At 49.1% G+C, this 16365-nt stretch overlaps 1 protein-coding gene across 1 annotated transcript in view; it reads right to left on the bottom strand.

Annotated features, from left to right (window-relative positions):
• The window catches only part of LOC8031767 (poly [ADP-ribose] polymerase tankyrase), a 75725-nt gene that overhangs the window by 48676 nt on the left and 10684 nt on the right, over positions 1–16365 (bottom strand). The window contains exons 6-15 of the mRNA XM_042288672.1: positions 16011–16133; positions 13039–13203; positions 7944–8093; positions 7053–7124; positions 6248–6359; positions 5643–5760; positions 3394–3548; positions 1997–2069; positions 1826–1936; positions 111–236 (exon numbers count right to left, since the gene is read on the bottom strand). Coding sequence (XP_042144606.1) covers positions 111–236; positions 1826–1936; positions 1997–2069; positions 3394–3548; positions 5643–5760; positions 6248–6359; positions 7053–7124; positions 7944–8093; positions 13039–13203; positions 16011–16133 — 1205 coding nt within the window. The remainder of the gene's footprint in view (positions 1–110; positions 237–1825; positions 1937–1996; positions 2070–3393; positions 3549–5642; positions 5761–6247; positions 6360–7052; positions 7125–7943; positions 8094–13038; positions 13204–16010; positions 16134–16365) is intronic.

Below are 16365 nucleotides of genomic sequence, written 5' to 3'. Positions count from 1 at the left end.
CGTCTCCCCGGCGGTCTAGACGTGACGTTGAGAAGGAGTTAGCACATGTGCAAGACTTCGTAAACGTCCGGCGATGATAGAACTTGCCGAGCGGCAAGAGGCCACCTCACCTGACGGTGCAGCGGGTGCAGACCCGTGGCGCTTCCGCACCGTTCCGCCCTCTTGGCGAGTGCCGCAGCCAGCTTGGGGTGCCCATGGCGAAGGGCCTCTGCCACCAGGTCGCTCAGCTCCTCCTCCTGCGACGGCATTGCAATAAAAAAAATGGTAATGCGCCAATTAAAAAATAATGAGAACTATAATAAAGACCATCAAACAGCAGCTTTGGGAAGCAGACTATACTTCATTTCACCATATGTCAGAGTGCATCAAAGGCTAGAATACAAAGCGCAAACACAGACACACATTCTAAACAATTTGCAGTTGTATCTTGCTCTGGCAGTCAAACTGTCGCATGCAGAATCGTGTTTTATGAGAAACGCGGCAGACGCCGACCCTAGCCTTGGCTTTTCAGGCACGCTACACCGTTACTAGCGTCACCACTTCCATTTTTTAGTTTTCTTCTTTTTTTTTTTAACTTTTGCAGTTGGCAGTTTTTTCTCTTGCCTCTGAGTTCTCTCTCCTGCCTCGCTATTTTTTTCACTGATTTTTTAAATTTTATTTGCCTTATGTGGGTGGTGAAGCTCACAGCAAAGGGTGTCCGGCAGGCGGCCAGCTCTCTTCCATCGTGGCATCCTATGCTACACTAGCCATTCGCGTCACAATCTGAGTTCCCTTCAGTAAGGATGCAATTCCGCATTACGGTACGAACAAGCACCGTAAAAGGACTTGTCGGACTACGATAGACTAGGGCCCGAAGGCTGGCAAGCTTGCGCCTGCATTGCAAAAGAGAGTGCGAGAGAAATTCCAAAGCACAGAGTACAAATAGCACTAATCTTACACATGATTCTCGGTTGCGACAGTGCGCCATTTTATAGTGGTGAAATAAAGGTACACGGTGTTTAGTTTCACAAACATTCGTGCCATATTTCGTAAACATGTCAACTGTTCGGAGAAGTTGGAGGATGTGAGGGTAACACTGACCCAAAGTCGTTTCACCTTAGCCACAACAATCCAACTTAGCCACAACATACCAAACCCGTATCTCCCTTACGTACATGGTCCATACATAACCTCCTGTGTCGAACGCTCAATCAACCTCATCTTCATTTCTTAACGGCCTCAGGTTCTGATCACAGGTTCTCTTCACCATGTCGCTTGCAGACGGTATTTAATCCCTTCAGTAACCTTCGGTAGCAGTTAGCTGACAAAGCTGCCAGGAGGGCTTGATAAGCAGACTAAGAAGTCACTTCCACATGACGTGTCTTGGCGTACAGATACGTATGAGCGGGTAAATATACGATGTGGTTTCTAACACGCTCGTGATTGGACTCGGCGACTTGTAGCATTGGGCTTTAGTCCATCGATGGACGAGACAAAGCATGGTGTTGGAGCGGTGGTGGTAGGTGTGGCAGACACCAGTTGTGTTACAGGTTGCTCTCCAGCTCACGTCTCTGAAAGCTTCGGCAGCCAGGAGTTGGCACATTGCGACAATGATGAAGCGTGCATTCTCTCGCGTTTTTTTCTTTCTTTACGGAACTCCTACGCCCAGTTGCCAGGATCGCGACGTCCGATGGAACGACACTTCGGCTTTTGTGACAGTTTGTCGCCACCTCCAGTCCTCTTTCGACACACAAGTGGAATAAGACGCTAAATGCGCCGACCGGGGACGCGTTCTGGGCAACATACCGTCACACCACGAGCCACCAAACCGAAAACTGCGACTCACCTGTCCTTCGAGCAGATGCTCGACAATTTCCTGGGACACGCCGTGTTGCACGGCGAGTAGCACGGCACGCTTCCTGTCTATGCTCGGGGACTCCATGTACTGGGCACTGTCCTGCGAGGTGCGGCAACGTGTGACCGGACGTTGCTAACAGCGGCACCGCCGCAAACTTACCAAGAGCAGGGCTCCATTGGCACCCTGGGCAACTTCCGGCTTCAGGAGCGGACCCAGCGCAGAAGGGTACCACCTGAGAGCGAGCACGGAACGAGCGTGCCGTCAAACAGGCTGCTAAGTCCTCAACCAGACACTGACACACTCCGAGAAAGAAGGCATCTTTACGATTCGTCATTTTCACACAAACTTCTTAACGGCAAACTGTCGTGCCAAAGCCTGGTATCCATAGTAAGCTTTGGTGCCTTGATTTTTAAGGTCAATGGAACTGCTCTATGTTGGTAAATGTTCCAAGTTCTTGCCTCTCACATGAAAGGAAGACTCCTTTAATAACTTTTCGTTGAATTTACACGTTTATGCCTTTGAACAATTGTAAAGACTTGGTGATGTCGAAACAGTCTTAGGATTTGTGAATCTTTTCTTTGTTGAATATTTTTGTGTATAAAATGCAGAATGTTTAAAGTGCTTTTTTTGTCTGTGTTGTGATGTATTATCAGAAAGGCAAGTTTTTGATTCTGGGTATCGTCAATAAATGAACAAACCTAACCAACCAAACCTCACCTGTCCTGAGCCAAACCAAACCAACCCCCGGAGAAGCCTCACTTGTATTGTCGACCTAACCTGACCTACCGTAATATCCCAAGAAATGCCCCACCCCCGAAAGATAACCCACCCTCATTTTTGGCACGATTTGCCGTTTTTCTTAAAAACACGAAAAGATAGTCCACACAATGGTGACCTCGGCAGAAATGGCGTTAGTTGGCCAAGACTGGAGATAAGCTAACATAGATGACTGGGAAGGAGAGTCAACTTCGGTTCATCGCCCCTCCCTTTCTCAAATCACAAAATCTGAAACCATAATTTTTTTTTTTTATTGCACATTGAAAGTTAGTTAATTCCATATTACTCGATTTGCTTTCAGTTTTACATAGCCTATTTCTCGGGCTATTAAAGTACCCAAACCAAACCCAACTCTTGGGACGTCTCAGACACTTGTATTGTTGACCTGGCCGGGCCGGGCAGGGCCGGGCCTGACCATTCCATTCCATTCCATTCCCGTCCAGTCCCGTCCTCACCTCACCAAACCTATCCTACATACATAGTTTAGGAAAGGCTGGCTCCCACTGAGTTAACAAGATGCTCCTAGCCACCACAAAGAAGGTTGGTCTGACGTCACAGGCAAGCTATGTATCCTTACCTAACCAATTTTTTTCTAACCTAACCAAAAAAACAGCCTAGGGGGAAGCCTCGCACACTTGTCGGCCTAACCTAACTTAACCTAACCTAGCCAACCTTCTGGGAAGCCTCGAATGTTTCAGGTGGCCTAGCAGCTGCATTGTCGAACACCAGCCATTGGAAGCGTCGAGCGACTCCTACTTCGAACAGACAAAGGGACGCACCTCAAGTTGTCTTCGTGAAGCAGCATGTTTGTCGGAGGTGGAGCCAGGGATCCCATGGGTGCCTCGAGGAGCAGCTGCATGGCACGGTGGTCCTCACGAAGCACCGCATAGTCCAGGGCACTCAGCTTCACATCCACGCTACGCACAAGCCCCACCTGAAGCGCACACCGACATTCGTACGTCTTCATTACCTGTTTGGTTACAGTCATGATAGAACCATCAAAACATAACAGTATAAAAAAGATCAAACCAATAAAGATGAGGGTGCAGCCCCAAGAAGGCAGCACAGCCTCCTTGCAACAAACTCTAAAGTTCTGTGGATGTGTGTTACACCAAGAGTTTGCTATAAATGGACTAGCTTACTTATGCATACATCAAGCTCTACTAAAAATGGTAGTCACATGCAGCTAGCTGATATTGCGGCAAATTCAACGAGAATAGTGGCTTTAGTCAAATAATTTTGAATTCAATATTGAATAGTTTCTCCAAGCCTTTCACTACAGTTGCACCACAATGAAAATCCAGTTAAACTCGTGAAGGTTGTTCCCAAGCTTTCACTTGTCTATTTATAAGTTAATCTTAATCTAACTATGCCAAGCTTTCACTTGTCCATTTATAAGCTAATTTTAATCTATGTTTATAGACTATGACCTCAGGAAGTCCAATGCCATGGGATGGTGCTTTTACGCGGAACGATAAGCTTCCACCACGCAGTCTACGTCGACAATCACAACCGACGCCATGTTTGCGGATAGAAGCAGCTGGCCCGCGACCGGCGTGCAACGCGCGCAAACACTTTTCCTCGACCTGCGATTGGTCTGTTGTTGCGGTGGTTTCCAACACAGCGGAGGGACGCACGCACGTGAACGACACGTGCATGCGTCCCTCCGTTGCTATGGAAACTGAAGCCTCCCACTTCGCTTCTCCCCGCTTCTTCGAGCAACCTCCTTGCCCCGCGAGTGCCGCTCGCGGCTAGCGCCGTTATCTAGTGTCGGCGCGGTCGGCGGGTTGTTCCAGAAACCGCACTGTAACCGGTATTTCCCTTCGCGCGCCTGCATTCTAAGCGGTATGTAATTACACCGAGTTCTATGGGAGGCAAACCGGTGGCTTAAAAAAGCCGCGTTATACCCGGTCCTGCACTATAAGCGGTTACGTTGTTAGTGGTCTATACTGTATTATGGATAGCAATTCGCAAATTAGCTTGAATGTAAGGAGGTGAACAGCGCACAACGCGCCCCACTCCCTGGGGTGGCGGCACTTTTTGTAAGAGCCTCTCTGGAGGCTGCTTGAACAGCCTAACGCCTCACTCCCTGTGGCTTCTTTTCACAGACGCAAGTCATTTGATCGAGTGTCGAGATCATGCTGAAGTGCCAAATAAGTTTTTGCATTGACATGCGTAATCCGGCCAGTTTAGGCTTTTGGTGTTCGTTTATGACCATTCTTCATCCAGAAGCAACAAACAAGTGCGCTGCTGGATGCAAGTTTGACCCATCGGAGCGGGTGGTGCTCCAATGGAGTCTGAGATGGTGCGGGGTCTTAACTGTGATGGCAAACAAAGAGGCTTCCACAGGCCAAAGTCCGGATAGGTGGGGATGCCTTTCAGAATTGGAGGTCAGGCTTGCAACGTATGCCACAAAAGTGCACAATCCCTACCCGTGACTTGCAACGCGATCACCGAGCAGTCGCGGAAGATGTGGTTGATACTGTCAGTTGCGAAGTGCGAGATTTCGTTGGATGACGCCGACGACACGCTTTGTGAAAAAGATAATGACCGCACATCTCTGCGCTTAGTTTTCAACAATGAGGTTTGTTTCTGTTATTTTTTTTTTCTTGTGGAGGTTGTTGGTATGTGTATGTGCGATTTCCAAAGACTTCTTTAAATCGAAACTGTGACGCAAAAGTACTTTGCTAAATCGAGAGATAAAATACATTGTCTTAAAAGGAAGCAAAATAGGGAGACGAAAAAATATTGTTAAATCGCAAATTTCGTTAGATCTAGGTTCAATTGTATTGCAGTTCATCTCGAAGCAACTATATTAAAATGTGTTTCCTTTGAAACTACCGTTTGAAGTTTCAAATATTCGCACACCGCCAAAAAGCAGATGTAACCCATATGATAGCCCTCGATAACACAAAAGCTGTCGATCATTGTTCCCCGGTGAAGGCCAGAAAGTCCACAGTCTACACATAACACATAGTCCTTCATTGGGCCCAATGAGGGAGTCGACCGACGAAGGTGGAGAACTCACGGAGCATATGCGGTCCTTGTCGGTCAGGAGAGTCTTGAGCAAGCCGTGGTCCCCCAGCAGAACCGCCCGGATGAGCTGCTTACTGTCCGCGAGAGTGGACACGGAGGCCACCTCGCCGCTGAAAAACCAGGTGCGCAAGAGACATCAGTCGTCTCCCCGTCGATACCACAAGAAGTGAAGATTTGCTTTGGTTGGTTTAAACACAAACTCTCTAAACTCGGGGACAACTTTCCGTGGCATTTACGAAGAGAGGAGGAAAGAAAGCGGGCGAAGGATTGTGCTCCCGCACCTTTTAATAGATTGCCGACTGCTTGCATTACGCACTCGCCCCTTACCTTCGGTAACTCCGCACGTTAACTCGCCCCTTACCTTCAGTAACACGGGCGTGTCAGTGACGGCCAAAAATTTCGAGAACGGCTGCCCCGTACTGTCGTAAGAACAAAAATTAAGACTTAAAATGCTGCTTCGGCACTTTTTCAACACGCGAAGAAATGTAAATCCGTACTGCCTTGCTTGAGCGTTCTCGAATTGTGGCCGACCTCGGTCGATCTCGAGCCCGCCGGAAGGTTCCAAAACGGGGCTGCCGGTTCGCTCGGAATTCTCACCTTGTCTCAAAAAAGGGGTCCTTCTCCAGGAGAGAAACCTTGGGGTTGGGGCGCAGGGGCTCGGGTTTTTCGGATGCTGGCGAGCCCCACTTGGATTGGCTCGGCTTGGGGCCTGCAAACGGGAGGTGTCAACGCTCACCTCCGGCTGAATCCAGCTGCAGCGGCAGATCCCACCATAATGAACACGTTCCTGTCTAAAATATGCGAGTGTTCCAAAATTACAAGAGGCCAGAGAAGCCAGGAAGGAACGCGAGTGTGGCCTTCGGGAGTAAGATTTAGATCGGAGCAATTTTTGTAATTGCCGTATTTACATGACTAAGCAGACTCTCGATTGTAAGTCAAGTAAGTTTCCTCATGTTGCTCCCAAAAGTTCACTGTGCATTCTCTTTGACCTCGCACAGTTTCAAAGAACTTGGGATCGCTAAAAGGGGCCTAAAAGAACTCGAAAGTAAAACGTCGTCTGCTCACAGTGATAGGCGGCCCGCACGGAGAACAGCAGTCAATTGCGGGACGCGGGCGAACTTGACACTTCGGGTCAAGCCGGTTCGGAGGCGCGAGAGAAACTCGAGTTGCAGGACAACTCAATCTTTCACGTCACTGCACTGGCGCGGATCGTGCAGGAACGTCAAATTCGGCTTTGCAAAATTGTTTTTTCACTCTACGTACGCCAAGTTCCCAAGTTTCTCATTTTGAAGGAAATGTCCAGGCACCATTTTCAGTCGTTTCGGATAATAAGAAAATTATTTTGACCTGTCAGTGCCCCTTTATAACCGCTTTACAATCGTCTTACAAACGCTTGCCTCACCTCTCTTTCCTTTGAGCTTGACTTTGGACGTGGAGGGGCGCCCCTTGCCCTTCGAAGGACGACCCCCAGCATCTGCAATCGACACACCCCATCAGCAAGCGGACGCGCATGAAGCCTCGTTACAAGTCACTTTCTCTTACACTGTGCTCCCACCATCACAGGGCACCAGTCACCCCTATATGACAATTATCACTAACTGCCCACGTTACGGTTGCAACTTCAAACTTGAGCTGCGAATATTGTGCCTCACACTGTCATGGGATGGTTTAGCTTTTTCGTAAACGACTCTTCCCAATTTAATTTCTTATTCCTAAGCCCAAATGCATAACCTGAGTTTCCAACCAACCTTCCGATCAAACGGAAGTACGAAATTACAGCTAAACACGTTGCCCACATGTGAATTAAACATAGGCTTACGGAAAACAAGTAGTCATAGCGGAAAGTAAAATGAGCCACGTCTATGTTTTTTTCTTATAAAAAAAAAAAAAAATTCAAGTTTTATATGTATAAATATAAACCCCAACACCTGCTCTATGAACTTGCAAGAGTATAGTATTCAAGCCCTAGTGACCAAAAGCCCGCAAATTCCAAAGTGTGCCACACCAATATACCAAGACGAGGAGAAGGCATACGACCACTTTTGACCAGACAGCGAGGTCTCATTACGTTTGAAGTGTTGAAACAACTCCAAACGAGTTTGAATATTTTCGAGACTCATTACGGCAGAAAAGCTTTAGCCGCTTCCCCGCACCATATAAACGTCGAACGACGTTTTCCGTGAACACCGCAGACCATTTGTTTGTTTCAACAATCCGGCAGCACGAATCCGGTCGAATGCTCGCGGCACACGCACAGCAGGAGCGAGGCGACGCGGCATCGTGTTTGACTCACCCGAGTCCGAATCGTCCTCCTCGTCCTCTTCTTCGTCATCATCTTCCTCCATCTTCTGGCTGCTCCGGCGTCGCCCCCGTCGTTCGGTGGTCGTGGGTGACGCCTCCGACAACTCCTCTTCTTCCTCCTTGCCCACAAAGGACACGTCCACTGTTCGGAGAGAGCGGAGGCCGTGCGTCAAGAGCGCCGTGCAGATCGCCCAACGCTGACAGCGCTCTCCTCGTCTCTAGAAGTGCTCTCCCACTCCAAAATCGTAGATACGGTTGACTCTCGTGTATTACAGACACCTTTGTTCCCCTAAAAATCGTCTATAATGTCGGCAGTCAATAATAAGGCAAAGATGCACGTATCTACCCAGTTCATCCTTTTTGTCAATGTAGCAGGTAACACATATAAATGAGAAACTACCGAAGACAAGTCGTGTGGCAAACTACCAACCACGGTCCATGATGACGGACCTCCAGGCTCGACTGAGAAGTCCGCGATTGTTACCTCTCCAGACTTTCCCAACATTTCGTCCTTCCCTAGATTTATCGAAACGGGGACGCGGCGTGCTCGGCAGAGAAAATAATGTACACGGGGAGATGCCCACGTTGATAGCTTAGCGCTTAGACCCTGTGAAACCCGGGAATCTTAAATATAGTCTAAAGGCCCGTTCATACTCTTGCGACCGAGTTAGACCGAGAGAGATCAGGCCGGTTTTTAAGCCTCTTGCGACTTCTTAAGACCAGCTCCGCTGCATCGCATCCGGTCCTAAGAAGTCGTAAAAGGCTTAAAAACCGGTCTGGTCTCTCTCGGTCGAAGTCGATCGCAAGAGTGTGAACGGGCCTTAATTTGCCCGCTCCTACACACATTTCGGCGTAACTTGTCGGAAGACGAAAACTACGGCCCTCGGTCCGACGCTACGATTGGCATGCGAGGGGGTACGGCTTTTGCCTTTTGCCAAGTTAGGCCGAAACTAACTATACGTTCGACCTCCCCACTTGCAAAAATTTCAGTTTCTTGCAGACTTCAAGGATGCCGAAGTCCACGCTTTTGTCCCTTCCTAGGTACCGCATAACCAATCGAAGGCTGCTTTCCAAGTGCCTGACGCTTCTTTGCGCGCAAGACGTGTTTCCTCATCCTTCACTTTAGCATTCTCGTTACGGAGTCAAAGCCTGTCCTGAAGTAACACTCCTACATGACTGCAACGGAGGCCAATGCCCACCACACTGAAGGCTGGCCCAAACATTTGCGTTTCAGCGTGCCATACCGCGTTGCATTTTTTGGTGACTGCTCGCGACGAGAAAACACCCCAAGCACACCGGCACTCTTGTTAAGTTCTCGCACATCATTCTTTCACCGTGTGCTCAAAAAAATTCTGACGTCGGAAGCAGCCATTTCTCGTGGACAGTGCTTTTATCCGATCTTGACGGTACCGCAAAACCTCCGGACCAAACAGACGGTGCCAGCACACTGAAACGCAAATGCCTGAACCAGCCTCGAGTCACTACTGCAGCTACGACAACGCCGAAAAGGGGTGCGGAAGGACGACTACGGCCCCTCTCTGAGCATCCGCCAACAAGCACGCCGAGGTTGAGAGAAGGGGCAGGGAGGGAGTCTCGCAGGGCTGCCAGTCTTGCGGGGAGAGGGGCAGAGGAAGGGGGTGCCACCAGATCCCATGCTAGCAGAGCCATGCACCACGGGGGAACCGAGCGACTCCCGGACCGACACAGCCGCACAGATCGGAGGCTAGCAAAAAAATCCGGCACGACCACCTTGGTACAGAACGGAAATCGTGACTTAGTAAAGCGGGTAATCAATTAACGCCTCAAAATCCATGCGCCATAAATGACTTCGTTTCTCCACGCTCCTTGCGCGAACCACGGCATCGGAGCGTAATGGGAATGCTCTACTGGCGGTATGTGAACCTTTCTTAAGATATAAAATTGGTGCTGTTAATGAAAACCCACTAGAGTTGTCCCCATCGCCATCCATTTGCTTTTCAAAAGCTAGTAGAACCGAATACTCGAAATGTTACGTGCCAATTTATTAACCTGTAGTATACTAAATTACAAATTACCTGCTGGAAACCTCCCTTGGCTTCCTTCAACTCAAAAACAATGTATCACTTCACCAGTTCAATTGCATTCAGCACTTCAGCAAGAAAATATTTTGTTATTTACTAGTAAGTTTGCTTTTAGTTACTTACTCCACTACAAGGGTGAAGAAAAACAAAAATTGCCCCTTTCATCTACACATAATATACCGTATTTGCACGATTCTAACGCACACTTTTTCTCGCCAAAATTGGTGCCCATAACCACATGTGCGTTACAATCGAAACCAAAAACCGAAACTAAAAAGAAAAAATCACAACATCTCCAAGTGGTGAATGATGTTGATTGGGACAGAGCTCTGGTGGTGGTGATGATATTGATTTTATTGTTCATAGGTAGCGCTGAGTTCCGGGTTGTGTTTGGTAACCCCAGCTCTTGAGTTACTACCACATCTCAGAGCCCCCTACTCGTCCCGCAGTCGTGGCCGAGTGGTTAAGGCGATGGACTAGAAATCCATTGGGGTCTCCCCGTACAGGTTTGAATACTGTCGACTGCGCAAACATTTTTTCTTTTTTTAAGAAGACAGATGGGATGGCAATCGATGTGAGTACGGACGCCGGACAAGGCTAGACCCCAAGAAGCTTCACCCCTAAAAATGCAATGTTCAGTATAAGGTGGCTAAACCCATGGCCATCGTGACCGTTTGTTAACATTCACCATTTTGGTATTCACATCACACGCATTCTCTCGCGTCTACGGACCCGTGTCCGCCGTATTAACATGGAAACAAAAATTCCACTACGAGGCTTTATTTAAATGAAATGCCGTCGCGCAGGCGGGAAAAGATAACAACGCAGTAGCACTGAGTGGCCTCGCAATCCCAACGACCCAACGAGTTTGCAAAGTGTTGTTTGGAAGACGACCTTCCCAAAGGCAACGGCCGCACACTTGCACATGCGCAAGTGCGGCTCTTAAAACGCTTTAGGCGAAAGCAGGGATCACCTCTGTGGACAGCAAAGAACCGTCGTCTGGTCTGACAATGGCGTCTAGTGCACGGCATTCATTTTTGTGTTGGAGTTTGTTTGCTAAAATCTGTTCTATGAGGTATGTGTTCAACCTTCATTATTTTACCCGTGCAGTCGAATCGGCCACAATTTACTGTCGGTGGCGCATTAGAATCGTGCACACACGGTAGTTAGCTATTCGGGGCATTACTAGCGGTTCTTTAGCCGGTGATTACACGACTGAGATGGGTGAAGTTGAAGGCTGGCAAGAAAGCAAAATTATGTCCAGAGTAGTAACACAGTAATCCCACAACACTAATTGAGTAAAGTCCCAGGCGTAAGCATCCAGCTGTTAAAAAGAACCCCCCCCCCCCAAGTACAGGGCATCCACTTTGTCCATTTTACGAACCGGAGCATAAGGCCTCGACTTGAAGTCTGTAAAAACGCTATACAGAATAAAGATCACACCAGTCACAAAAACATACACTCTGAATGAAAAAAATAAATAAATAAATAAAAGGCAAACGACTACAGCCTGCCACTGCCAAAACCTCTCCCTCCCACAGGCAACACTGTCCACCCACTAGAGGAAGAGACGCGGAGAAACCCTCACGAGAGAAGAAAGGGACGGCACAAGAGAGACTGGACATCACTCCATCCATCCTTTGCCCTCAGCGACCACAAAACCAAACTTCGGTGGGAGCTCGCAACACAGGCGTCGAGTTTGCCTGAAATCGCTTTCATGGGACCAATCGAACCGCTGCACTAGGGGCTGGACGTGGCAGCTCGGAATGTATTGCCACAGCAAGATATGTACAATTTCAATTGTGCCCAAACTGCGTCAAGGAAAGCAAAAAGACCTCCATGACACTGCCACGAGTGTGGCGTCCGCAAGACCGTGCCAACCACTAACCTTTATGGCCAAGAGAACACTGGGTCGTAAACGGAAATTTTCGACAAACTAGCTAGCTAGAGTTGCTCTGCTGAGAGGCAAGAAAGGGGGCAAAGGGAGGCACAGTGAACTGAACAAGCGCTGTCCAAGACCCTGCCACTTTAAACTAGCCCTACAAAGGCAAAGACACCCTCGTGAAACGGCCGGAAAGACCCATCTCCAGTCGGGCTAGAAAATACGACAGCAGCACCTCTCCCACGTATTAGCGTGCCAATAGGAAGCATTCTCCGAAGGCCGTAGTAACCTTGAAGGAAGTAAGATGGCGAGAAAAGGCGAGCTCCCAGATGTGACCAAGATTACTCCAATGTAAGCTCGGCGGAAGAACGGACCTCGACGTACTCTCGCTCCCCTAACACTGCAAAGCTGCTCTTCCTTTCCCTTTCACGGCGACAGCTGTTATCGGAACGGCGGATCTCCGAATGCGCTTTCCGTAGCGTCGTGACTTCGAAACTTCTCCACTTAATTTAGCGAAAATTTTTTCTACCAAACGTCATGATGTCACGTGTCAATGCAAGACACTGTGATGTCGCACGACATTATGACGTCGATATGACACTACGATGTCACACAACATTGTGACCGTCAAGTCGAGCGACTCGGCGATATCGCACACTGTGATGCCGCACGATGCAGCGACATCACACGACACCGACGTCACGAGACACCACGGCGCGACACTGCGATGTCATGGCACACGACACCATTACGTCTTGCGATACGCCTTCACGCCACGCGACACTTTGATGCCACGTCGCACCACGAAGTCATAATTAGTGGGCACGTGCGAAGTCTGTGTCCAGCACCTCTCTTCTCGACCTGGTCTGTCTGCACAACGCAGCGAGAAACCGGCAATTTTTGTCGCCTAACCTCTCAACCTATACGACAGGCAGACACCACCGGCTCAGCTCAAGGGAGACTAAGATCAGTCGGAAGAGGCTACCACGAAGCAGAGGCTAGACAGAGCAAGCAGAACAGAGAGGGGGGGGTAACCATGCAAGAGAGGCACGTGCCGGGGCGGGCGGGGGGGCCGAGGCGGACGCACGGACGACAGCGGGGCGGGGGGGGCGGTGGAAGGGGTGGACCAGTGTACCCATACGAACCTCCGTCCATGGTTAGTTGCCGAGGATCTGGAATATCCATACCGTTCTCCACGTTGAGGGCCCGCTGGAGGATATTGAGCGTACGCTTGCGCTCCTCGTCGGGCAGCAGGTAGCGCCCGCGGTCCACCCGCCGCATGCGCAGGTTTGTCAGGACGCACTCGAAGTCTGCGCAAAACGAAACGAGGGGTTACCCCGGAAATGTCCGCCCTATGAGCGACTTGCAGCCGCAGCTCCCTGGAACGACACGCGAGATAGGCGTGGCTTCTGCTCACGTCGCAGCTGCCGGCTAAAGTCCTCTCCTCGCCCTGGTTGCAAGCAACCCCACCAGGTGGCTCCTCGACATGCGGCTAATGGCAGCCTGACGCGGGCCCGGTTTCCCACGCTTCTCTATGGCAGACGCGCTTGCTCTTAAAGTCATTCTCTGGGTGCACCACGTCACATAGAATGTGGCACGTGCGCCTACGCGTGTTGCCTAGACGCTACTTCATCACTGATCCTAGTTTCGTGCGTCATTGGCGCCAATAATACTATTACGAACGCGTTGCAGCGGAGAGATCTGTGGCAAGGCGCTCGAGCCAGCATTTGTCACGGCCGGAGCAGACGCTCTGAGCAGGGAGAGCACTCCCGGGTGCCATAGGGACGACATACTTTTTATGGTTCCGTTTCTTTTTTTTTTTTCTCGATTGCGCCGTCTTGGAGGTACAGACACTGTCGGTTAAAGGCCCGTTCACACTCTTGCAACTGAGTATGACCGAGAGAAACGAGACCTGTCGAAACCTCTTAAAATTTCTTAGGACGAGGGAACACACTGGCATTCTGGCGCCATCTATGTGGTGACCCTGGAACTGCATTTCAAAAGAGCGAAGGTTTTGCAGGATTTCCGAGGACAAATGTGCGTAATAATAAGAAAAGCTTGTCTATAACATTGACAAAAGTTTTTCGAGCCAAGAAAAAAAGGATTATGCGCAAAAGAAATAGAAAATATGCCGGATTGCCATGTTTACGCTGCTACCCAATAGATGGCACCAGTGTGTTCGTTCGTAGTATGAGGTTTCAAGGCACCCAGTTCTAAGAGGTCGCAAGAGTGTGAACGGGCCTCGAGGCTACTTGGGCGTGCGCCAATAGGACTTTATCTGGTCAATATATCGCAGCATACGTTGTGCTGTGTGCCCTCACATACATGTATCTTACACCATGCCCTAGACAGATGCAGGCTCCGACGGCTACCGCAGCCTGGAACGGTTGATCACGATTCAGAGAGCGGTCCGAGCGATTGTCCGAGCGATTGGAGTGCTGAGCAATGTTGTTGCCGGTAGTCGTTGCACCGGCCTCAGCATGCTTTAGCATGACTGGAACTGTTTGTAGCAGCAAACCAAATTGCTTGTAGCATGGCTACAAACGATTTGGTTTTGATAACTGCAGGTCAACCCGGATAAGTTGTATAGCTTCACATTTTTGTGGGTTCAGATGCCTGGCTTCACACTGCGTAGCACGCAACAATTCCTCCTTCCCCTTTAAAGCGTGCTTTATAATGCTTAGCAACAGCAAGCGAGGATAAATTTTAAGCTACGTTCATCTCTCATTAATATGGGTACCTCCGTTCCACCCATAAAATTGTTGATAATGCGGGTCGTCCATAATAATGAGACGAAAATGCATTTATTTGCCCAGTGTGTATTAAAGGGGCCCTGCAAGGACCTTTTACTGGTTTTTAGTTTGCACCGAACCTGAGCGCACTGAACGTAGCAACTTAGTGAAACTTTTCTTTTCGTGAAATTCGCTTTATTTTAAAAGTTATAGGCAATTTTGAATTGCAAAAACAAGCAAAAAATAACCTCCTTCATGACGTCGTAGGTCCTGGCTTGAGTGGCCGTGAACTAGAGGAGGGATAGTGAGCTCATCGAGCGCTCATGGCCGCCGCACTCCGTATCGACGGCGCGAGAGGGCGCCACTAAAGCATGTTCTGGATAGGCTGTATGCAGCGGGCAGCCAAAGCGGCTTTCATTGCATTTGCTGCGCGATTAAACACTAATTCGGCATGACACTTCATTGCCCACAAACGACAGCAAACACGGGGTAAAGATCAGTTCAGAATGGGAGCCACTTCGCGCTGCCATACCACGAAACGGCCAAACCGCAAGACAAAGCCTCTCGCCGAAGGCCTTCGGAACGCTCGGAGCCGGTCGGATCCTCCTGTCCATACGACTGCAGCGCCACTGCATACATCCGGGATTTTTCCGTGTCGGCGCCTTATCCCACTACTCCTTCCTAGTATGCGCCGCCTTTTCCACCGCTTGGCGGCGGGTATGTCGACGGGTCATTTCTTGTTTCCGTATTTTATAAACCATTTATTTCTTTTTTTTCATCTATAATAGTGAACAAAAACTTGTTTTATAGATAATTGAAACGGTTCGGCGCCGTTTATATTTTGTATTTCGACCAAAAAGAAGTTTCTAGCGGCTCTGACCATTAGTAAGCCCAGGACCAAATACGTCACATTTTGCGCGCTTTCGGTACCGCGGGTCGCCCTCGTCGGTGGAGGAGGTTTCCGTGTCGCCCGGTTAAAATATGCCGCACTGATATTTAGTTACTCTCTCTGTGCCCGCTGGCTTGCCCGAACCCCAAGACACGTGGAAACCGCATAAAAGGTAGACGCTTAAATATGATTGCAAGGCCCCTTTAAGACATGACTGTATCAAGTTGAGAATTATCAGAAGAGACACGCATTACACTGAACCCAAACTTTGGTAGGACACCGGATCTCTAAATTTTGCCAGCCTCGACTTTCATATTCCATTAGGAAAGCGTTAGAACCAAAGTGATAATAAACTTTCCTTTCTATGATTGTTCTATAATATTGTGAGGGAATTCATGCAATTGGTAACCTGTCGAAAAGTACCGGGACGAACCCAGACCACACCAAAGAAAGGTGCCACACAGATGAGGCACCGAGAGGCTGAAGAGGGACCCACCAGTGTTGTCGTAGAAGTCAGGTGCGTAGATGTCTAGTTCGCTGTCATTGTTCAGCCACTGTATCTTGAAGCGCTTGCTGCTCTTGTACACATTCTGCGCTGTGCGGCACACATAGAAGCTTCCTACAAAGGGAAAAGAAGACGAGCGAAATTTAACTGTGTTTACTTGCAGAAAAAGTTCACCTTAATCCCACGAAAAAAGTTGGGAAATACGGAATGAGTAGTGTTTTGGTGACAAAAAGTTTATGGCAACGTGAGTGCATATGTACCAACTATAATCACGCCAGTTAGTGTTAATGCAAGGGACAGGCTATCGGACTACACCGAGCAAGAAGTCAGTGGTTCAATTCCTGCC

This window comes from Ixodes scapularis, unplaced genomic scaffold (genome assembly GCF_016920785.2).
Source record: "Ixodes scapularis isolate PalLabHiFi unplaced genomic scaffold, ASM1692078v2 PGA_scaffold10__122_contigs__length_95168666, whole genome shotgun sequence".
NCBI lineage: Eukaryota > Metazoa > Arthropoda > Arachnida > Ixodida > Ixodidae > Ixodes > Ixodes scapularis.
Note: the sequence above shows the minus strand (reverse complement) of the source record. Positions and strands in the feature narration are given on the sequence as shown.